The 24,447-nt window shown below is 43.3% G+C and overlaps 1 protein-coding gene across 1 annotated transcript; it reads right to left on the bottom strand.

Annotated features, from left to right (window-relative positions):
* Positions 1-1,825: 1,825 nt before the first annotated feature.
* Positions 1,826-3,190, bottom strand: LOC308171148 (mitochondrial 10-formyltetrahydrofolate dehydrogenase-like; the record flags this gene model as incomplete). Its single annotated transcript, XM_080546004.1, has 3 exons — positions 1,826-2,105; positions 2,742-2,831; positions 3,071-3,190. The coding sequence occupies 3 exons, from the start codon at positions 3,188-3,190 to the stop codon at positions 1,827-1,829; spliced, it is 489 nt and encodes a 162-aa protein (XP_080402130.1). The 3' UTR covers position 1,826.
* Between the last annotated feature and the right edge of the window lie 21,257 nt (positions 3,191-24,447).

Here is a 24,447-nt window from a genome sequence, read left to right as displayed (position 1 = left end):
GACCATGACTATGCCCAGTTTATGCATTATACACTCTAATATAATTGTTAGATTGCCAGGGTATTCGCTACAGGTTGTTGTATACATATACGTTTAATACGAAACTCGATCAACCGGGCGTTCGGGAGTTCTACCGCTGCTGGACGGAACTCCCGCTGACAGCGGGTCGAGGGGATATTTCTACCCGGGAATTCGCTCATTGCTGTGTCCACGGTGATAGGAGTGGAGGATCGACTCCATTCAAAAACTTTTCGATTCCCTGGTTTCTCCTCTTTCCGAACACGTTGGAATTTTTACCGTAACCCCCGGAGAATCAAAGTTATTAAGCCGCAAAGGGTGCCTCCTTGACCGGCTTTGACCGTGAATAACACCGGCTATGGAGGTGCTACAAACACAGTTTTAATTTCTCTAAATTCACCATCAGTATACGGTCATTTTGAGCCCTTACACACCGCGCTGACACCCCGAGAACATATACTTTTAATACGAAACTCGATCAACCGGGCGTTCGGGAGTTCTACCGCTAATTCGCTCCTTGCTGTGTCCACTGTGATAGGAGTGGAGGATCGACTCCATTCAAAAACTTTTGGATTCCCTGGCTCCTCCTCTTTCCGGACACGTTGGAATTATTTTCCTAACCCACGGGAAATCAAAGTTATTAACCCGCAAAAAGTGGGTTTTGCCCGTGGGTTTTGCCCGCAAAAAGTGCCTTTTGCCCGTCAGGTGGGCGTTTCCACTATGCTGTGACGTCACATGAAAGCTATGAATAGGCCACGTTCACTTGCCTTTGAGCCAACTTGTTCGTGATTGGTGCCTTGGAATGACACTCCAGATTGGTAGACTGCTATTGGCTAAACAGTGGGCGGAGTCAGCACAGGTGTTCTTAATCAGATTGATTGGGAGGCGCATTGATACTGGAAATGCGGTCGGAGCTGAACTGAAGGGAGTTGGGGGGTATTTACCACTGTTACTAGCCAATCAGAATCCAGTATCCAAACATGCTGTTGGAGAAGTCATTGCTCACCATCATAGAATCCACTAGGAATTCTATATTGTATCACAGGGTGCTTGAGGAAAATGTGAGACCATGCAGAATTGAAGCTAAAGCAGATGTGGACCATGCAACATGACAATGACCCAAAACATTCCAGTAAATCCACCAACGAACGGCTCAAAAGAAAGAAATGGAGAGTTCTGGAACAGGCCAAGTGAAAGCCCGGATCTGAATCCTATTGAGATGCTGTGGGGTGATTTGAAACGGGCCTGTTTATGCAAGACAAGACACCCCTCAAACACAAACACATCTGGAATAACTCTGCATGGAGGAATGGGAAAAAACTGTGTCAGAGATTTAATTGAGGTTATTTCAGCCAAAAGTGCAACACCAGCTATGAGGAAGGCAAGTTAGTTTTCATTGTTTTTTTTTAACACATTTCACATACTTTCAGAATGTCCTTTTGGCCATTTATTTGTTATTTATCTCAATATATCCCGTGTATCAACCAGCCAGTTCAGGTGTGTCCCAATGATCTAAAGCAGCAGTATCCTCCTCTCTCTATCTACATGTCCTTTATGCTAACTCATACATATACATACTAGACCAAGAGGTTAGTCTAGCCTAGCCTGGGACATGGCCCGCTACACCAAGAGGTTAGCCTAGCACGCCTTAGCTTAGCATACATGGCCCGCTACACCAAGAGGTTAGCCTAGCACACATGGCCTCTATAAAAGTCATGACCTATTTGCATACTTCATGGTCAGGTAGTATGGTTGCATGTAGGTATACTACAAGTTTAGAGTCTCACAAAAGCGAATGGAACGAATGGCTATGGTTTATTCAGAGGAATCTTAACTTGAATAATGAGGAAGAAAGTGCGAAAAACAAGCCAAAGACAATCCCCCAAAAGTGAAACTCTGGTAATATCCAGTGCGTCGTAATGATGTTTGTGTAACATCTGGCAACTTACCATCTTGCCATCGCTGCCAAACAGCACCAGGCCTGCCTTGGTGACCAGACCAGGTCGGCTGGCACCAGGGATCTCCAGGGGCTGTCCGTTAGCAGCGGTGCCGTCGTTTACCAGAGTGGAGCCGTAGAACGTCATCTTCTACAGAGGAAGGTTGGGATGACAACAGTGGGATGAGTTTCTGAGGTGCATCTCAGTACTCCCGTTCACCTCTTGTGTTTTCAAGTCAGTGCTGATGAGGGAGAGGGAGAGGCCACTTGAAACTACTGTGATTCAGTCTCTGTCTCAGAGGATTTCCACTATAAGACTGACTGTGTGCTGATGAGGGAGAGGGAGAGGCCCCTTTACACTACTGTGATTCAGTCTCTGTCTCAGTGCTGATGAGGGAGAGGGAGAGGCCACTTTAAACTACTGTGATTCAGTCTCTGTCTCAGAGGATTTCCACTATAAGACTGACTGTGGGCGTATTCAGTGCTGATGAGGGAGAGGGAGAGGCCACTTTCAACTACTGTGATTCAGTCTCTGTCTCAGAGGATTTCCACTATAAGACTGACTGTGGGCGTATTCTTTTTTTTCTGAGTGGGGCAGTCCCACTCATGGTTTTCTTTTTAATGACAGAGACAGATAGAGATTATGACAGGAAGGATGGGTGAGAGAGAGAAGGGATGACATGCAGGATATGTCCCCGGCCGGAATCGAACCGGGACCCTGCGGTTACATGGTCAGCACTTTAACCCGCTACGCCACCCAAGCGCCCCACTGTGGGCGTATTCTTACCTGTCCATCAACATCAGCCCAGGCACCGGGGACTTTGTCATGACCTCTGATCCAGTTGTGAAGGGCCTCGGCTGACTGGTTCCAGTCAATCTACATCACAGACAAAATGCAAAAATACTGATCAATTGTACATCTCATTCTAACAATGGACCAATATACACAGCAGAAACCCTAGTGAGTAAGTACAAATGTAAGTACGTCTGGTCATAATAGATTTGACATCACCGAATTTCTATGGAATTCCAGATAGCATTGTAGTAGTACTTGTGGGAAAAGCAAGATGGCAGGAGCAGTCTAGAGTGTTCTGTCCAGGACTAGGTCTTCAGTACCTTTGCGTTGTCTTTCTTCTGGATGCCCTCATAGGTGGCTCCCTCCTCTGATTGGGTGATCTTTGGTGCTTTCCCCGCTGCGATCAACCTCACCGCCTCCACCTGTGAACAACCATGCATACTCAGCCCCCCCAACGGCATGGAATGGATATGTGTGAACCTATTCAAGTGTTATGACGGTGACATTTGGCATTTCCATGTTCATGCTTCATGCATCTTTCTCGAGACAAAACATGCTGGCTGTTTGAGATGTCACGAGTGTCGGTGTGCTTTTGTGTAAACACATCTTTACCATTCAGTATATCACATACAGCCAATACAGCCATTTACCGATTGTGATACTTTGACACAGTAACCTATCCCTCCATTGAGATACATTTGATAAGTGTCAATGTTAGGAATGTCTCCCATGGCCGTAGGCCGCCACTGATTCTATTAAAATGTATTTAATACAGTATTTAATACAGTACGTGTTTATATTTGGAATGTCACACATGGCCCTACCCCCCAATTTACAATGCCATTGTCTGCAATTGTGCCTCTCTGTAAATGTATATATTTGTTTTTGTTATGATGACTGATGTATAGATGATTCACTTACTTTAGACGTAAGTTGCTTTGGATAAAGGCGTCTGCTAAAGGTCTGCTAAAGGTCAATGTAAATGTTACTTATAACACAGTCATTGATCATATTATTATGCCCGGCTGCAACAGCTAAGCATTAGTACATGATGCCTTTTATGGATAATTATAATGCCATAATTGTAATGTCATAGCAAGTTTTATGGTAACCAATCAGGTCACCATGATTAGTCACCCTGACACATGGATATGCTCAATGTTATATCTATTTCAACCACAGGGCGGCGATTTTGTACAGGAAAAGTTATTTTGATTGCTTATGCCTGCCAGCTGCTTCCAACATTGCCCAGGTTAGGATCTCAAAATCACACTAAGTTCCTATACATATTTGAATATTCCCTGATTGTAGGTTAAAATAACATACAGGTTTCAATCGTCAAATCTCAAGTCAAGTCAAGTCAACTTTATTTATATAGCACGCCACATTTACATACAGCAGCAGCTGAACCAAAGTGCTTCACAGATGTAAAACAGGTAAAGTGCAGGATATTAAATAAAATGCAACACAATACAAGATGTGATAACAATTTAAAAGAAGAGAAGATAAAAGGACTAAAAACAATAAAACAATAAAAGCCAGGGACATAACAATGGCTAAGTGGGGGGGAAGGCCAGGGAAATTTAAAAACCTCCAGATCTCTGTTGCTATCCACACATCTGTTCTGCTTAGTATTAAAAGTAAAGCAGAAACTTGTCCTGGTTAAAACAGGAAGAGGAGCTTTTTAATATGGAAGCATATAGTAGACTAAATTCAAATGCTAATGCAATATGAGATTGCAATTGCATGTTCCACTTTTGCATGCATTCTTTCAGACAATATTCAAATTCAAATGCAATTCTAATGATTTTCATTTTCATGTACCTGATGTGCACATTCACTGTCAATATTAAAATGATAATGCAAAGCCATTTGACATTTAATTTTCAAAGTCATGCGCTGCTTTGTAACTGACAAAATTCAAAAGTTCATTCTAATGTGCAAATGACTATGCAATCCCAAAATAGCATATTAATTTGCCACTTTTGCCTGCGTTATTTGAGTCAATATTCAAATTGTAATGCAATAATGTGATTCGCAATTGCATTTACATGTTCTAGTAAACACATCCGCTTTGTAGCTGACAAAATTAAAATGACTATGCAATCCCAAAATAGCATATTCATTTGCCACTTTTGCCTGCGTTATTTGAGTCAATATTCAAATTGTAATGCAATAATGTGATCAGCAATTGCATTTACATGTTCTAGGAAACACATCCGCTTTACAGCGGACAAAATTCAAACTCTCTATGCAATTCTAACGCATCCGGGTAGTCATGTCCACGCCCCTTTTTGGGTGATAGCAGTGTAGAAGTTTGACTGGTGGTCAATGGAAATTTCTGGTCTTTGCTACTTTAATCAGATAAAATAAGAAAACCGTAGTGCTTTTTAGATATTAGGAGCCCAAATCCGATTGCCAGTTAGGCAAACTATTATATAGTGTCGTTGCCGATCAATGATCGACTTCGTTATATAGAGAAAATTAATGAAATAGGGGTTGATTCATCAGAGCAGTCATACGTCCTCTCCCTGTCATCAGGGATGTGTCGATCTTTGATTTGATTTGCCGTGTAAATCCCCAGATGAGAGTGTTACATTAGTTTTCTTAAGATAGGATAATGAATAAATCTGTTCAATGGGCATTTGCCTACTGTTAATCAGTGCCTACTGTTAATCAGTAGCCTGTATGGTGTATATGAAGATGTTATAGCTAGCTAGCTACAATTTATCATGAAAATAATGAACAGCAAGCTAGATCCAAAACTAGGGCCGGTGGAGGAGGGCAAGTGTCACATTGGACAGACTACCGAAACAGAAAAATAAAGTATCTTAACGACAGCAAAAGTGATGGATGTCAGAAATTGCCTACATTACCTGGAGATTCAATAACGTACTTTTATATGACAGGATATGGGTTAGGGTTATATGACACCTGTAGCGAGATAGATAGATAGAGCCAAAAGTAAAAAGTCGCTGAGAGACGCAACCAGGGTCTGGCTGGTAATTGTATGATGCGCCAAACAATCCGCTGAGATGAAAAGTACGTTTTAGAGCATTTATTGAATAGAACAATCAAACTTGGCGACGTACAAAAATAATCCATAAGCGATCAAAACCAGAAAAATAACAAACAATGCGTATAGAATATAGAATAGAATAGACTTTATTGTCCTTGTACAGTTGCCTATACAATGAAATTGTAGTGGTTCTTCTGAAGGTGCAAAAACAGAAAAACATATTCACATATTCACAAACCTATACACATAACATATCACAAATATTACACACTAGAAAAATTCAAAAGCGAAAATGCTATAAACAAGCTAAGAGACAATGAGGTCCGTGGTGTCAAGTGCAAATAAAGACAACAATATTAAGAAAATAAAAACAACTATAAAAGCAAGCTAAAAGACATGAGGTCAGTGTCTCATCATATGACTTCTCAATACGGTGATCAAGGCAATAAACAAACAAGTAAACTCACAATAAACCCAGCCTGTTATACTAAATACCCCCTAAATCATATTCATGCCTCCGACAACACCTCAGGCCTTTGGGTGGTTCACCGGCGCCCCCCCTACCCTCTCTGGAGGAGCTGTACAACACACGCTGTCTCAGGAGGGCCTCCAAGATCTCCAGGGACCCGACCCACCCTGGGCACGTACACTTTGTCAAGCTGCCCTCGAACAGGAGGTACAGGACCCCGGCCGCTAAGACAAACAGACTGAAGGACTGCTTCTACCACAGGGCCGTCAAGGCCCTGAACACAGAAAAGGCCCACAGAAAAGGTTTTTTTTTTTTTTCCTTTCCTAACACCAGGGGAGCCACCCCTCCTAAATTTCGTTGTTTGGTACCTGTACTGTAGCAATGACAAATAAAGTCCATTCCATTCCATTCCATCCACATGGATGGAGGCAGACTGAAAGTCTGTAATCCTACTTTGATTGTTTGTTTATTGCCTTGATCACCGTATTGAGAAGTCATATGGTTATGGGGGGTGATATTGCAAGGTATTTTAAGCACCTGTGCACCTTGCATTGCGGTAGTGGAGAGAGAGGGGAGCAATGTATTTTTGTTGACCGCATTATACGCATATGACGCAGATGAACCACTGATGAACCAGATGAGACACTGACCTCATGTCTTTTAGCTTGCTTTTATAGTTGTTTTTATTTTCTTAATATTGTTGTGAATACCGGTATGTGAATATGTTTTTCTGTTTTTGCACCTTCAGAAGAACCACATTTTCATTGTATAGGCAACTGTACAAGGACAATAAAGTCTATTCTTTCAACCCTTCCAACTTCCTGAATGAGCAGGGAGAGTTTGAGAAGCCTGAGGCCTTCCTGCCCTTCTCTGCAGGTATAAAGAGCAAAACAAAGTACATCGCTATAGATAAATGTTGATGATGGATGGAAATAAATGGCTGATTGAGCTTTTTTCTTGTTATTGTTGTTAATGTTTCAGGGCCTCGTATGTGTCTTGGGGAAGGACTAGCTCGTATGGAGCTTTTCCTGATTATGGTGACGCTTCTGCGACGCTTCCAGTTTGTCTGGCCTGAGGACGCAGGGGAACCTGACTACACTCCTGTGTTTGGAGTTACTCTGTCCCCCAAGCCCTATAGACTAGGTGTAAGGCTGAGAGGGAACCAGTGAGGGGGAAGAGGTCAGGTATAGTCTGATATTATCGATGTGATATAGTTAAACCCTGTATGTTGTTGTTGTTGTTGTTGTTGTTGTTGTACGTAAATCTATTGTACTTGCTATTGTGTTTTACACAAATAATTGTTGCTGTCAGTTTTGCTTTGTATAACCTTGATTAAGATTGATGGAACACTTGGCGCACTGTGTGACAAAATGTTGGTTCAAGTAAATATGTCTTCCTCCTTCGTCTCCTTCCTTACATGCGTTACCATTGAAGAGCATACGTTGTTAAAATGTTATTCGACTGGTATGTAATATTTTGTAAAATAAATAGTTAGCAAACATTAGTTTAACATAAGTTATGTGGAATGTTTGGCTTGCTGAATTCTTAATAAAAGTATTTATAAATGATTGTTCTGCAGTTGTTCCTCGTCTCTAAAGCATCTTTCACACAGGTCACAACCAATGAATCGAGACTAGCAACCTGTCTTGTACAGTTGCAATCAAAATTATTCAACCCCCAATTGCACATTAGGTTTATTGGCAAACTATTTCTCAGCTGTTTGCAATAAACAAATTACACAATAACTGTTTAAGTAGTTCAATGAAACTAATATTACACGTTTAAAAAAAAAATCCAAATTCAACACAAAATTCTACTTGAGTAGGCTACAGCTCAAGCAGGAGTTGAAAATGTGAGAAAGATGCGGTGCCAACAACAGATTAACATCGCTATTAAAATCGATTTTTCTCGGACCTAGCAAAAGTGAACCCTCGCATATGGAGTATACGGTTTTAGCAACAATGCATATCAGACTGAAAGGATATTACTATGGAAGGAGTCGCAGAGCTATATTATTTACAGTGCAATAAAATATGAAATAAAATTGTATTGGTCATTTAAACACAATATGCAAGACACAGCGTAATGAATTGCTTTTGGGCAAACAATGATGCAACAATCAACAATACATGTTGTTGTCCTGGTGACGCCATGACGTAATAATAACATAACGTCATCATACATTGATATATAGCCCATAACAATCATTAACAACATTCAGACACGCTGTATCTATCAGAGAGTACACGTATTGCGACAGACTGCGCTTACTTATCTATAGCCATGGCGATGTTACCGGACCGTTAACATGTCAGCCACTTCAACCAAATTCGTGCGCTTCCGCGTGCCCTTGCAGTCGTCTGCAAGCTTGGATCCAAGCTCGGTTCCAAGGTTGGTTCCCAGCTCGGAGTATCAAGGTTTCGATGCGGTCATTGGATTGCAGCTCATGGTGTGTATCCTCTCCTTGCTCTGGCTCCTGAGCTGGATGATTAACCGGAGGAAAGGTGGCACCGGCGCGCTCCCGGCAAGTGAGGTAAACTGCGCGTCAATATTAATATTAATGAGCGTAAAGCACCGTTGGGCTAGTGCTGTGTGTTATGATTAGGGTTGTGTGTCAGGGCTGTGTGTTTTAATGCTGTGTGTCAGGGCTGTGTCTTAAGGCTGTGTGCTAGGGCTTGCGTGTATTTAAAAGGCTAATACTTACATTATATTCCCATTTTGTATTTGAACAGGAGGAAATCTCGACACCAACAATTGACCAAAAAATGTAAGTGTCATTAATTATGATTTGTCATAATTCTTTGTTAAACTAAAGTGGTTTGATGATAACATGAACAGACTAAATGCCTGCTGTGTTAGCCAGAATGAGAGCCCTGTTTGTTGTCCTCCTGCAGAAAGCTGTTGAAGGAGCTCACAGACCAAATAAAAAAAAAGCGATTGGAGAAGATGCTGGACATCCTGGAGTTTAAGCTGGATACTCACCTGGGCTCTGACTCCTCCTCTGACTCCGCCTCCTGCTCCAATTGGCCCTCCTCCTCGGCTCAGTCGTCCAGCTGCTGCTCTCAGAGGCCCTGTAGAACGTGTCGCCATAGGAACAGAAGAGGGGGGGGGGACAGGTGTCCAGGCGTGCCAGACTTCTTCCAGTCAAAAAGTTCAGCCTGCCAGCAAGACTCCAGTGCCTGTCACAGTTCCTCTGAGAACACGACCCGTGACCCCCTGCTTACTCTGGATTTTCAAGACTCTGACCCGGACCTCCATCACAACCAGCACAAACAAGACCTGACCACTAACCCCCACGCCACTCTCAACCAGAGCCCCGAGCAGAGTACTACCCACGCCACTCTCAACCAGAGCCCTACCCCCAGACCGGGCCGGCTGGTCGTGCAGTGGAGGCGTGGACCCCCGGAGGCCCAGTGCCGCCCCAGACGCCCCCTGGAGTCCGGCACGAGTGCCTCCTGCCCACGGGCCAACTCTCCGTGCCAGCCTGTCACCACGGCAACGGAGGGCAAGCCCATCATGATGTTCCTGCGGGCCGCCTCCGTCCCCTTCATCTCTCAGGAGACCAGAGAGAAGTTGGAGTCGCACGTCCGAGGCAAACTCAGCCATCGTCTCTGGGGCTTCCCCCAGCGGGTCACCAGGTACGTGGGAGACCTGACGCCTCTTCTGGTGCCCTCGCTGGCCACGGGAGACAGCAGGGTCATGGGCCATGTGACCGGCTCTGTGTTCTCTCTGTGGGACAGCCGGCTGAGGGACAAGAGCAGACCACAGGTTAACCCCAACCTGAACACAAAGCCTAACCTGAGAACGGTCATCCTGCCCCAGCCGGCTAGTACTGGTGACACCAACCCTTCCCAGAGGGCTTTGCAGGAGAAGCAAGAGCCCAGGCTGGACATGAGCCTGAGGAGGAAGTGTCTGGAGGTCAAACTGTCTCACAATCAGGGAGATTCCCTCCATGAACCAGCCAACCAGGGAGGTACCCTCCACCAACCATGTCATCAAGGAGGTTCCCTCCACCAACCAGCCAATCAGGGAGGTTCCCTCCACCAACCATGTCATCAGGGAGGTTCCCTCCACCAACCAGCCAATCAGGGAGGTCCCGTCCACCAACCAGATCATCAGGGAGGAGAAAAAAAAGCTCAGTGGCTGTCAGTGGCTGTCTCAGTGGCTGAGTCAGTGGCTGTCTCAGTGGCTGTGTCAGTGGCTGTCTCAGTGGCTGTCAGTGGCTGTCTCATTGGCTGTCTCAGTGGCTGTCTCATTGGCTGTCTCAGTGGCTGTCTCAGTGGCTGTGGCTGTCTCAGTGGCTGTGTCAGTGGCTGTCTCAGTGGCTGTCAGTGGCTGTCTCAGTGGCTGTCTCAGTGGCTGTCTCAGTGGCTGTCTCAGTGGCTGTCTCAGCGGCTGTCTCAGTGGCTGTGTCAGCGGCTGTGTCAGTGGCTGTGTCAGTTGCCGTGTGAGTGGCTATCTCGGTGGCTGTCTCAGTGGCTGTCTCAGTGGCTGTCTCTGTCACGTCCTAACTCTGTCACGTCCTAACTCTGTCACGTCCTCTCATTTGAGTGAGGATGCTGCAGTCATGGCTGATGCAACAAGAAACAGCAGAAAAGCTGGTTCAACCCCATGGCTCCCGGACATTATTAAGCATTATATTTGGGATATTTTGGATACAGTGGAAGATGTATACATTAAACTGTTTATCTTTCTCTACATATTTCTCAATTTTGTGTTCCTGAGCTGATTGTTGACTTCATGTAGCCTATGGGACCAGCCTCATTTATAAAGCTTTGCGTATAACTGGCGTAAACGGCTTGCGTACCTACGCAAAGCAAGAACATTTACCCACACCAACATTCGGATTAATAAAACAGTGCGCACGCCAGTGGCATTTGCAAGTCCCACACCTGCTTCCATTTATGAATCACAATCAACTCTAAAATGTTGTGCACGTGAACGAGCATCTTGTACCACCCTTTTTGACGCCCATAGTTGCCTATAATAATAACTTTGTATTTGTATAGCACTTTTCCTGCAAACGTTGCATATAAATGGTCAGTCAAAAGCCAGACAGAACTCCGAAAAATGCCTGTAATAACTCCGCATAACCAGTAGGTAATGTGCGTACGTCAAGTCAATTACCTGACGTAGAGCTACGATCGTTTCCACGGTCAAATTGACTCACGTTGAAATTTTATAAATCACTACTTTGACGTGGTTTTCTACGTACGACACGGGTAAGATCAAATTTGATCCAAAGTACTTTCTATAAATGAGGCCCCAGGAAACGCAGATGCATTTCATGATCATCGATACCCCAAGAGGCGAGATCTTGTGAAACTGTGCGCACCTCTAAGCACACTGGCAGCCATGCGTACGCATAGAAACTGGAGAAATTATCAACTGCGCCTCCGCTGGCAGAAGTATGAAAGAGGAGAAACGCTTTGAAATGGATACCATTTCCACCGACATAAGAAATATTGCCTCATGTATTATGAAGGAGTGCACAAAGGATACGTGCGCACTGCACATATCTTATTCGTCCTTGTCCTGTACGCATCACACTGTATAGATATATCTTTACTGTACATATTGATATTCATGCAAATATATTTACTTTTTACATTCATATTCAGTGCACGTAGCGCGAGGCTACATTAACAACTTGACCACCGTCCGCATTGACTTCACAGTAATCAACGTCACTAATAAATGACTATTCTGAAGAAAATATGCTTGCTTCAGCTTGATAAAAGTATGTACATGTCAATGAATAGACAGTAGGCTACAGTGGTTAATGTGGGGTAATATAACCAGGCTATCCAATTTTATGGAGAGTGAGGACACGATACTGTACTATCAATGAGCAACGACATGGTCACTAGGCTACCAAGGTATGGAAGCATATAGTAGACTTAACTCAAATGCTAATGCAATATGAGATTGCAATTGCATGTTCCACTTTTGCATGCATTCTTTCAGACAATATTCAAATTCAAATGCAATTCTAATGATTTTCATTTTCATTTTCATGTACCTGATGTGCACATTCACTGTCAATATTAAAATTATAATGCAAAGCCATTTGACATTTAATTTTCAAAGTCATGCGCTGCTTTGTAGCTGACAAAATTCTAAAGTTCATTCTAATGTGCAAATGACTATACAATCCCAAAATAGCATATTCATTTGCCACTTTTGCCTGCGTTATTTGAGTCAATATTCAAATTGTAATGCAATAATGTGATTCGCAAAACCGATTGCTAAACCGTATACTCCATATGCGAGGGTTCACTTTTGCTAGGTCCGAGAAAATCGATTTTAATAGCAATGTTAATCTGTTGTTGGCACCGCATCTTTCTCACATTTTCAACTCCTGCTTGAGCTGTAGCCTACTCAAGTAGAATTTTGTGTTGAATTTGGATTTTTTTTTAAACGTGTAATATTAGTTTCATTGAACTACTTAAACAGTTATTGTGTAATTTGTTTATTGCAAACAGCTGAGAAATAGTTTGCCAATAAACCTAATGTGCAATTGGGGGTTGAATAATTTTGATTGCAACTGTACAAGACAGGTTGCTAGTCTCGATTCATTGGTTGTGACCTGTGTGAAAGATGCTTTAGAGACGAGGAACAACTGCAGAACAATCATTTATAAATACTTTTATTAAGAATTCAGCAAGCCAAACATTCCACATAACTTATGTTAAACTAATGTTTGCTAACTATTTATTTTACAAAAATATTGCATACCAGTCCAATAACATTTTAACAACGTATGCTCTTCAATGGTAACGCATGTAAGGAAGGAGACGAAGGAGGAAGACATATTTACTTGAACCAACATTTTGTCACACAGTGCGCCAAGTGTTCCATCAATCTTAATCAAGGTTATACAAAGCAAAACTGACAGCAACAATTATTTGTGTAAAACACAATAGCAAGTACAATAGATTTACGTACAACAACAACAACAACAACAACAACAACAACAACATACAGGGTTTAACTATATCACATCGATAATATCAGACTATACCTGACCTCTTCCCCCTCACTGGTTCCCTCTCAGCCTTACACCTAGTCTATAGGGCTTGGGGGACAGAGTAACTCCAAACACAGGAGTGTAGTCAGGTTCCCCTGCGTCCTCAGGCCAGACAAACTGGAAGCGTCGCAGAAGCGTCACCATAATCAGGAAAAGCTCCATACGAGCTAGTCCTTCCCCAAGACACATACGAGGCCCTGAAACATTAACAACAATAACAAGAAAAAAGCTCAATCAGCCATTTATTTCCATCCATCATCAACATTTATCTATAGCGATGTACTTTGTTTTGCGCTATATACCTGCAGAGAAGGGCAGGAAGGCCTCAGGCTTCTCAAACTCTCCCTGCTCATTCAGGAAGTTGGAAGGGTTGAAAGAATACACTTTATTGTCCTTGTACAGTTGCCTATACAATGAAAATGTGGTTCTTCTGAAGGTGCAAAAACAGAAAAACATATTCACATATTCACAGCAATATTAAGAAAATAAAAACAACTATAAAAGCAAGCTAAAAGACATGAGGTCAGTGTCTCATCTGGTTCATCAGTGGTTCATCTGTGTCATATGCGTATAATGCGGTGTGAGAGAAAACTATTATATGTAATAAGACATTTTTCTACATTTAAGATTCATACTTCACAACAGAAAATTGAATATCTAGAGAAAGCTATCGAAACTGATTTCCTGTTGTAAACACAAAATGAAACCAGTTTCTCTACTTGAAGCTTGACATTGGCTAGACAACAGACATATTTAAATGATTACAAAGACCTGATTGCTCTCTTTTCTACCTAGATGGACTAAGCCATCTAGAGCAGTTTTGGACTTTTGTGTTTCCCCAGACCCAGTACTCTAAGACCAGACTAAACCAGTTGTAGCCATTGTGTTCCTTTTTCACCTTTGTGTCTCTAGGAGAAAGTGGGGGCCGATTCCCCCTTAACCTTCATCCCCCATCATCTTCCTCGATGTACAAATCCACACCCATTGCTCATGATTGGTCTCTAGACCTCACTCGAGGGCGGACCTCTTACCTGAGGGTACCTGAGTGCATAAATACTGAGATGTAATGAATGATCTTGACTTTACGAGGAACTTTGAATCTTCAGATGCGTCTGACGAACCTGTAAACTTCCTCCTTCTATAGAGGAAAATATTAAATATCATTTCTAATACATCTTGAAACGAAACAGGCTGCCTTTATTGATAATTTGCTCTAACAGCGGTCAACAAAAATACATCGCTCCCCTCTCTCTCCACTACCGCAATGCAAGGTGCGCAGGTGCTTAAAATACCTTGCAATATCACCCCCCATAACCATATGACTTCTCAATACGGTGATCAAGGCAATAAACAAACAATCAAAGTAGGATTACAGAATTTCAGTCTGCCTCCATCCATGTGGATGAACCACCCAAAGACCTGAGGTGTTGTCGGAGGCATGAATATGATTTAGGGGGTATTTAGTATAACAGGCTGGGTTTATTGTGAGTTTACTTGTTTGTTTATTGCCTTGATCACCGTATTGAGAAGTCATATCCCCTAGTTTTGGATCTAGCTTGCTGTTCATTATTTTCATGATAAAACGTCATAACATCTTCATATACACCATACAGGATAAATACTGATTAACAGTAGGCTACTTGTTGTGTCCTGTTTATACCGCCAGTGGGCGCTAGTATGATAGTGATGTATGCAGTGACGGAAGTGATGTATGCACTTCCGGATGTGAAGAGATGGAGTTGAATTAACGTGCGAAGGAACAGCAGCTGCGTGTCTCCCGGTCTGATTCTTTCCTAAATACTTTCTTACTACAGAATACCACATTTTTGGCGACGAGGATGGCTATTTCCGTACCCTTACCTACACCGTTCATGCCTGTGCCAGGCGAACCTGCTATTTCTTTTCCGACTTGGTTGAGAATGTTTGAAAATTACATGCTCGTAATTGATGCTACCGGAGAAAAATGGCCGGAGGAAAGAAAGCGCGCGATTCTTCTCCATGCACTTGGGACCGAAGGACAAAGACTGTTCTACACTCTAAAGGAGACGGGTGTTACCTACACTTCTGCCGTGGATGGATTGAAAAAGTACTTTGTTCCTAAGGTGAATGTGATTGCTGAACGTCACAAATTTCGACAGAGAGCTCAGGGTCCTGACGAGACGGTTAATCAGTTCCTTGCTTCATTACGCGAGCTAGCTGCAGCTTGTGAATTTGGTGCCATGGAGGAACAAATGATTCGTGATCAACTGATTGAGCGTGTTGCTAATACACGCATACGAGACAGACTTTTGCTTGAATCGGACTTGTCTCTGGACAAAGCTACTTCAATGGCCTTACAAATCGAGGCTGGACTACGGAACTCCAACGTTCTCTCTGGAGCTACAGCTTCGGTGAGAGCCATCGAGAAACAGCCGACGAGGAGGAGGTTCGACAAGGGCAAGAAGAAAGCTCCGACGACGACTGCACCTGCCACGGTCTACAGCCAGCCAGCTACAACTGGGAATCAGCGCGCCTGCTTCCGATGCGGATCCACAGGACACTTAGCTAACAAGCCTACATGCCCGGCGGTTAAGGTGACTTGCAATACATGCGGAAAAGTTGGACATTTTTCCAAGGTGTGTAGATCGGCTCAAAAAGAGGTGCGTGAGGTAGTGGTGAATGACGTTACTGTGCTTTACATGCAGGGGGCCGTCGTGAATGATAAAATTATGTGTACTGTACGAGTTGATGCAAATTATCATTCCCATGCTGTTGAGCTGATAGTGGATACAGGCTCATCTGTTTCTATTATTCCAGAGAGTACTTACCAGACACTTTTCCATACATGTGTCCTTGCTGAGCCTACAGTGAATCTGCTTACTTACTCCAGAGAGAAAATTCCTGTTAAAGGTTGCATGCATGCTACAGTTGTTCATAATGGACATTCAGTTACAGGTTCATTGATAGTGGTTGAATCAGGAAATGCATTGCTGGGCCTAGATTTATTTGTAGCATTGCAGATGTGCATTGAGGGTAACAAAATTATTACTGTTAGCTCTGCTAGCTCTCCTACTGTGCTCCGAGCACCTACTGTACAGAGTACCACTCCACAGACCGAACCAGAGGTTCTAGTACAGGAGTTAGGGTGTGCAAAAGGTTTTATGCACAAAATACAGGTTAAACCAGATGCTGTGCCAGTACAGCAGAAACTGAGGAGGCTTCCGTTCTCAGTGAGGCAGGCTGTGACCGATGAGCTCGCAGATCTACAGGAAAAAGGCGTTATAGAACGTATAGACGCATCTCCATGGGTTTCCCCTATAGTTGTGACCCAGAGAAAGGGGGGAGGAAAGCCTCGCCTGTGTGTTGACCTCAGAGAACCTAATAAGGCAATCATCAGTGACTGTCATCCCTTACCGCACATGGATGAACTGTTCGCTGAGCTCCGTGGAGCCACAGTCTTTTCTACTATAGACTTAGCCTCTGCTTATCACCAGTTGCCATTGCATCCAGATAGCCGTGATTTAACTGCGTTTATCACGCATGAGGGTCTCTTTCGTTTCTGCCGAGTGCCATTTGGCCTCGCTTCTGCTCCTTCAGCTTTTCAGAAAATGATGTCGACTGTACTGACAGGCCTGCCAGGCGTACAGGCCTACCTGGATGATGTGATTTGCTACGGCATCACACAGCAGGATCACGATGTCAGCCTACGGAGAGTGCTACATGCTCTAAATGAAGTGGGACTTAAACTGAACATGCACAAGTGTAAGTTCAACCAGAAAGCTCTACGCTTCCTGGGCCACACTGTGTCCAAAGATGGTCTTCATCCTGACCAAGACGGGGTCAGTGCTGTGGCGAACGCGCCTGCCCCGCACGACACATCCTCCCTGCGGTCCTTCCTAGGACTTGCATCGTGGTATAGTAAATTCATACCTGACTTCTCTACTGTGGTGGAACCGCTACGTGCTACACTCAGGGAATCTACTGACACTAAGTTTGAATGGACAGCGGATGCAGAGTCCAGTTTTACTGAGGTTAAGAGACTGATTACTGAGAGTCCTACCTTAGCATTATATGATCCTGAGTTACCTACTTATGTCACTACCGATGCTTCTAACTATGGATTGGGGGCTGTAATGAGCCAGATTCACCCAGACAATACAGAGAGAACCATAGCTTTTGCGTCCAGGACACTTTCTCCTGCAGAGAGAAAGTACTCTACCGTCGAGCGTGAGGCGCTGGCATGCGTTTGGGCGGTGGAAAGGTGGAGAACCTACCTGTGGGGACATCGTTTTGTCCTACGCACAGACCACCAAGCGTTGACAACCCTACTCACTTCCAGGGGTACGGGTCGCGCAGGTCTGAGAATAGCGAGATGGTCTGCACGTCTACTATGCTTTACTTATGATGTCACTTACCATCCAGGGAAACGTAATGTGACTGCTGACTGCTTGTCCAGACTCCCTCTGCCTTCGACAGGAGAGGTGGAGGAGGAGCCAGACATGGTGGCTACTGTGTTCACAGGTTCCTCACATGCCATATCTGTGACCGAGTTCACTGCTGCCTGTGAGGCCTGTCCTGAACTGACTCAACTGAGACAGCAGATACAGAAAGGTTGGCCAAAATGCAGTAAGAATGTGACAAAGGAACTTGCTCCATATTTCAGAGTGAGAGATGAACTGGCTGTGGATGAACTACTTGTCATGAGAGGCCCCGACCGTGTGGTGGTTCCTACTACACTACGGTCTAAAGTTGTAAATTTAGCTCATGAAGCGCATCAGGGAATAGTGCGTACTAAACAGAGACTACGAGAGCTATATTGGTGGCCGCAAATGGACAGATGTGTCCAGACATTAGTAGGCTCATGTGTACCCTGTCAATACAATGACAAAACAGCCAAAACTGCGCCTGCACCACTTACCCCAGTGGAACTGCCAGGTGGACCATGGGAGAAGGTGGCCATTGACATTGTTGGTCCCTTTGACTGTGCGACATGGGACTGCCGTTACGCTATTACACTCACAGACTATTACAGTAAGTGGCCAGAGGTGGCGTTTGTCTCTACTGTAACTACAGAGGCGGTTATTAGCTTCTTGACTACAGTGTTTAGTCGTGAAGGTAACCCTTCCTTCCTGGTCTCTGACAACGGATGTCAGTTTACTTCCCATGCTTTTGCAAGCTTTCTGGGAGAGAGAGAGATAAAGCACCTGCGTTCCAGTGTTTATTATCCAAGAGCCAACGGGGCTATTGAGAGATTTAATCGAGTTCTCAAAGAGTGTATTCAGACGGCTGAGAGAATGCACAAGCCATGGAAACATGCAGTAACAGAGTTCTTACTGAACTATCGCGCTACGCCGCATGCTACTTCAGGAGCTACTCCCTTTGAGTTGCTGAGGAACAGAAAGATGCGTACAAAACTAAATGTCCTCCCTGTCTCACAACAAATTAAGTCACATGAGAAAGTGCAGGAGACAGTGAGACGCAAGCAACAGGAGAGTAAGGAGTACACAGACAGAATGAGGGGAGCGAAAGTGCCCATGTTCCAAGTGAATGACACCGTACGTGTCCGCAGACCGGAGCATGTAAAAAAGGGATCATCAAGATTCACAGAACCGCTGACAGTAGTTAGTAAAGCAGGACAGAATACATACCTGCTCAGTGATGGTCGAAAATGGAATGCATCCAAGCTTACACGCTTCCCCAAGGATGCTCTGTCTGGCACCAGTGGTGAAAAGGAGATTGAGCTAGAGGAGTTCATGGTGCCCGAAGAAGAGAATGTGTTTAATGAACCAGGTCCAAGAAGGAACCTTAGAGTCAGAAACCCACCTAGGTGGCTGGTAGACTTTGTGCCGTAGAGAACGTACTAAAAGGGTAGGATAGAACACGGTTCTAACTTAGTACAAAAAGGTCCTACAATGCAATGACAAAAGTGAATGTTCATTTCATGTTTCACTGTCATAAACTGTTTACTGTTGTTATTAATTCTGCTGATTCATTCATTTTCATTTCCTTAGTTTTCATTTTATTTCAATTGTACTGACACCAGTATACAGAATATTGCATTCTTTGAGTACTGTAATTCCTTTAAGAAAGGGGGAAATGTTGTGTCCTGTTTATACCGCCAGTGGGCGCTAGTATGCTAGTGATGTATGCAGTGACGGAAGTGATAGATGCACTTCCGGATGTGAAGAAGGAGAGTTGAATAAAAGTGCGAAGTGAAGAACAGAAGCGTGTCTCCCGGTCTCATTCTTTCCTAACTACTTTCTTACTACAGAATACCACACTACTTTGGCAAATGCCCATTGAACAGATTTATTTATTATCCTATCTTAAGAAAACTAATGTAACACTCATCTGGGGATTTACACGGCAAATCAACTGAAGAACTACAAATGCCTGATGACAGGGCGATGACGTATGACTGCTCTGATGAATCAACCCCTATTTCATTCATTTTCTCTATATAACGACGTCGATCATTGATCGGCAATGACACTATATTATAGTTTGCCTAACTGGCCATCGGATTTGTGCTCCTAATATCTAAAAAGCACTACGGTTTTCTTATTTTATCGGATTAAAGTAGCGAAGACCAGAAATTCCCATTGACCGCCAGTCAAACTTCTACTCTTCTATCACCCAAAAAGGGGCGTGGACATTACGGGAGGGGAAAGTACCCGGATGCGTTGCTCTGATGAATACCTCCATTGAGAAGTTGGTGGAGCTCACACAGGAACACCTCTCAAACTTCTCCAGGCACATTTACAATATCAAGCACCAGTTTGAAAGACTGAGGAGTTTGAGAGAAACCCTGACCCAGAATGACGTAGTTATTCACGTAGACTATAGTGAGAACTATTCTTGTAAATATAGCAGAGAGATTAAAGAAACTCACTTTGGAGGTGGCAACCAGCAGGTAACCCTCCATACTGGACTGGAGTCATCTATCACAGTGGGGGCAGGGTGGAGTCATTTGCATCGCTTTCAGCCTGTCTTCAACACGACGCCACAGCCACATGGGCTCACCTTTACCCATGACCATGAGGCTTTGCGGCTGCTGCACCTAAACTTTGGAACAGCCTCCCCCTCCACGTACGGGCCGCTCAGACCCTGGAGATTTTTAAATCCCTCCTTAAAACACACCTGGCTCAAAACAAAGGGTGGCCGTGCTTTTACTGTTGGAGCTCCAACATTATGGAATCGCCTCCCCCTCACTGTCAGGTTAGCTGGGTCTGTACCACTTTTTAAAAAACGTTTAAAAACCCACTTATATAGGATTGCATTTTTATACGTTGTTTTCTCTTTTTACTTCTGATATTTGCATTGATTTTATCATTCGTTCATTTTATCATTTGTTTTATTGCTTGTGTGAAATGCTTGTTTACTTTTTTATGAATTACGCTGGCTGTTTATTTGCTGTGTTATGCAATATTCTACAAACATATTCTACAAACAATATTCTACAATATTCTACAAACACCCTTTGTTTTGAGCCAGGTGTGTTTTAAGGAGGGATTTAAAAATCTCCAGGGTCTGAGCGGCCCGTACGTGGAGGGGGAGGCTGTTCCAAAGTTTAGGTGCAGCAGCCGCAAAGCCTCATGGTCATGGGTAAAGGTGAGCCCATGTGGCTGTGACGTCGTGTTGAAGACAGGCTGAAAGCTCCCCTCTCTGGAGGAGCTGTACAAAACACGCTGTCTCAGGAGGGCCTCCAAGATCTCCAAGGACCCGACCCACCCTGGGCACGAACACTTTGTCAAGCTGCCCTCGAACAGGAGGTACAGGACCCCGGCCGCTAAGACAAACAGACTGAAGGACAGCTTCTACCACAGGGCCGTCAAGGCCCTGAACACAGAAAAGGCCTAAGTTCTGGGCCCAGGACAGTCCGGACGGATTGTATGGCAGCTAGTGCTGAGGCACAAACATGTACATTTTCAAGCCTGCAAACTGTGACACTTTAAAATAATGTGAAAAAATACTTTCTTGTGAAATATGACAACCCTAGTTGACTATCTGTGCAGTATAGTACAGTGGATTGTGTACATAGCCTCTATTGATGTAAACCAGCTCCTTACCTTCTTGTGATTTTATGCATCTATGCTTTTTCTAAAATGTGTTTCTTTTTCCTTTCCTAAACACCAGGGGAGCCTCCCCTCCTAAATTTCGTTGTTTGGTACCTGTACTGTAGCAATGACAAATAAAGTCTATCTATCTATCTATCTATCTATCTATCTATCTATCTATTCTACCAAATGTACTGTGAAGCACTTTGTGACTGCTGTCTTAATAAGTGCTATACAAATAAAGAAAAGTAAAGAAAAGTACGGGATGTCTCTTTCTGGCACCATCATGAGGGACTGCGTTCCATATTGCTTTTGCAATTTGGGGTTTGTTCACTGGGAGAAACACTGTTTTTGAGCAGAGCGCAGGTGGATACCCACGAGTTCATACTTGAAGGCTTCAGATAATTTGTTCAGTTTGACTGTGGATTTGTAATCCATGGTGACTGCATGTGCTTTCCTCTTGAAGGTATATTCTGTCACCTTTTTCCCTACCATGTCCTTTAAATGAAGGCTGTTCATAATCGTGGTGTAATCTTTCCAAAGTTAGAACTTACGTGGAGTTTTTCAAAATGTAGAAAGTCCTCCACATTCTCTTTGCAGACCGAAGCTATAAACGCCTCTCGCTTCGACATTGTTATCAAATGCCGTGCGATAGATAGCTATGTTGTGAGATTTAAGACCCTTCTACCAACCTCTTTTGAATGGTCCACATTCACCGTATTATGGGCTGTCACACCAGTGATTAGGTGTTGAAGGTGTTCATACCCGGCAACAGATTTTGTGACTCCAACAATCAAGTATCATCAAGTATTTTGATGTCTGCCTATGTCTGTTTATTTAGTGTCTGCGTTGTCTCTTTCCTGTGTTGATGCAGAACGGTCCTTGTGCTGTTCACTAGTTTCATAGTTTACCCATGTCACTTCTTTCATTGCATTGTTGATTTCAGATGTTGCAGGGTTGGAAAGAACCCACATCCACTAGAACCAAACGTTGTGTTTCAAACATTTCATACTTCGCATGAGGGCTTGTTCTATTACAAGGTCGGGGGACCTTTAGCTCAGCTTTTAACACAATCATCCCCCAGCAGCTTGTACAAAAACTGGATGGGCTGGGAGTGAACACCTCGCTGTGCTATTGGCTGTTGGACTTCCTGACCGACTCTGTGAACCATAGACATTATGGTATTTCATGCAGTTGAAAATCAATCAATCAGCGGTGTTATGATACAGTTGACAGATGACATTTATATAGGCTACTTCATTATTGTCTAATTATGTATAATGAGTAAACATGTACTAACTGTTTATATTTTTTGCTTTATGTCCTGTTTCATTGCAGACAGTCAGCAGGTGGAAAAAAATGAGAGCTTTAGCAAAGGCTAGGCTGACAAAATTCAGAGCCAAAATGTACACCGACCCAGAACTACAGGAAGAGTACAGAAGGTTACAGCAAGATACATTAGCATACAGTAGCCTATGCCCTTGTAGCCAAGTCAATATTGTTTATTATGCTATTTTATTTGTGTTGTGAATTTCCCCAAAATGAGATTGAGATTATTGGTTCCTACCCCGTTAATTACATTGCATAATTTTTTTTGTTTCCCGTGGGGGCGCTATTACGGTGACACGCATGGTCCAGCTCAGAACGCGTTTTACTCTGAGCTGGTGACACGGTCTTTTTCTGCTCTCTCCATCGTTATTTGAGATTTTGGGGTTGAATATTTTTGCGACACACACTGTAACAGAATATAATGTGGATTTTTATGTGTTTGCTAAGCTGTGTAGAAGAAATTGTCTTCTTATATTTTGTTTCGATTAAGATTGAGGAGTGAGACGGGCTACTAGGTTGTATGCTAGCAGCTAGCCATCGTGTGAACGTGAGGGGAGAGGCGCGCGCTGGTCTTGAGAATGTACATTGTGCCAGTTGTAATGGCGATGTTGCCTCGTGATACAGTATATCGTGAGCTTAGAATGAGAAGGTTCTATCTCCATTTAGGGTAGTTCAGAGATATTGAGCACCAAAGTTTTTACATTCCATTATGTTCTATGAGATGGAACCTTTGTATTTGATTAATTACTAACTGAAAAATGTCAACATTTTAAAGATAACACCACACAGGCATTAATAAACACCTAATGGATCAGATTATGTAGAAAACTAAATGTTGACAAAAATTGAGATAGATATAATTCTAACGTCACAATATGTTGGTGTCCATCATTGTATTTATTTTTTACAGTATGTGGATGGTGGAAGAGAACTGATGTGACACCTGTTTCTGATGTGTCTATGTTAAAGGGAATAAATCCACTGCTCATCCAACCGGTGTTTCTTCGTGAAAAAGACACAACGCAGAATACTAACCCAGCAGAAAGTAACCTGCTACACCCTCATACAGTGTAGGAAGTCAATACCCTACAGTGTTAGGAAGTCTACACACATTAATACTTTTTACAGTCGCCAAAAGCAAAGCCATATGCAAGCTGTGCGCAGTGGAGGTTACATTTTGTGGAAACACCACACATCTACGGAAACCACTTATTGAGGCATCACCCTGACGTGAAACATGGAAAAGCGGATCCGAAACAAGCCTCAGACATCAGAGCAGTCATACGTCATCTCCCTGTCATCAGGGATTTGGAGTTCTTAATTTCAGGGATTACGTCGCTACGACGGATTTCCGTCAATTTATTCCAAGTTGTGACGGATTTATTCCAAGTTGTGACGGATTTTACCTGGTGTAATATGATTTGTAGAGGCATACAATCTATTTTGATGTTGGTATTAGGTATATAAATGATATATAATAGCCTATATAGCCTACATATAGGCCTTTATTGGCTACAACTATGCGACATTAACAGAGCGGGGTGCACTGACGCTGAACCCCTCATAGTGATAAATAGGTGGACAATGCGTGGTGCTGAAATAGCCGACATGCGGTGTGTGGTTTGAAAAAAGTAACGCCAGCTCAGTAAATCATTCAAACTTAATGTTTACTTATAGGCTATGTGAATGTGACTGCACCACACATGTGAACAGTAACAAAGTAAATGCAGTTTAATTTTATGAAAAACATTGACAACAAAATCGGCGCAAAAAAAAAGAAAGCTGAATCCGCTTAGCCTATATGCTCCTGAAAC

This window comes from Nansenia antarctica, assembly GCF_963989245.1.
Source record: "Nansenia antarctica genome assembly, chromosome: 15".
Classification (NCBI taxonomy): Eukaryota; Metazoa; Chordata; class Actinopteri; order Argentiniformes; family Microstomatidae; genus Nansenia; species Nansenia antarctica.
Note: the sequence above shows the minus strand (reverse complement) of the source record. Positions and strands in the feature narration are given on the sequence as shown.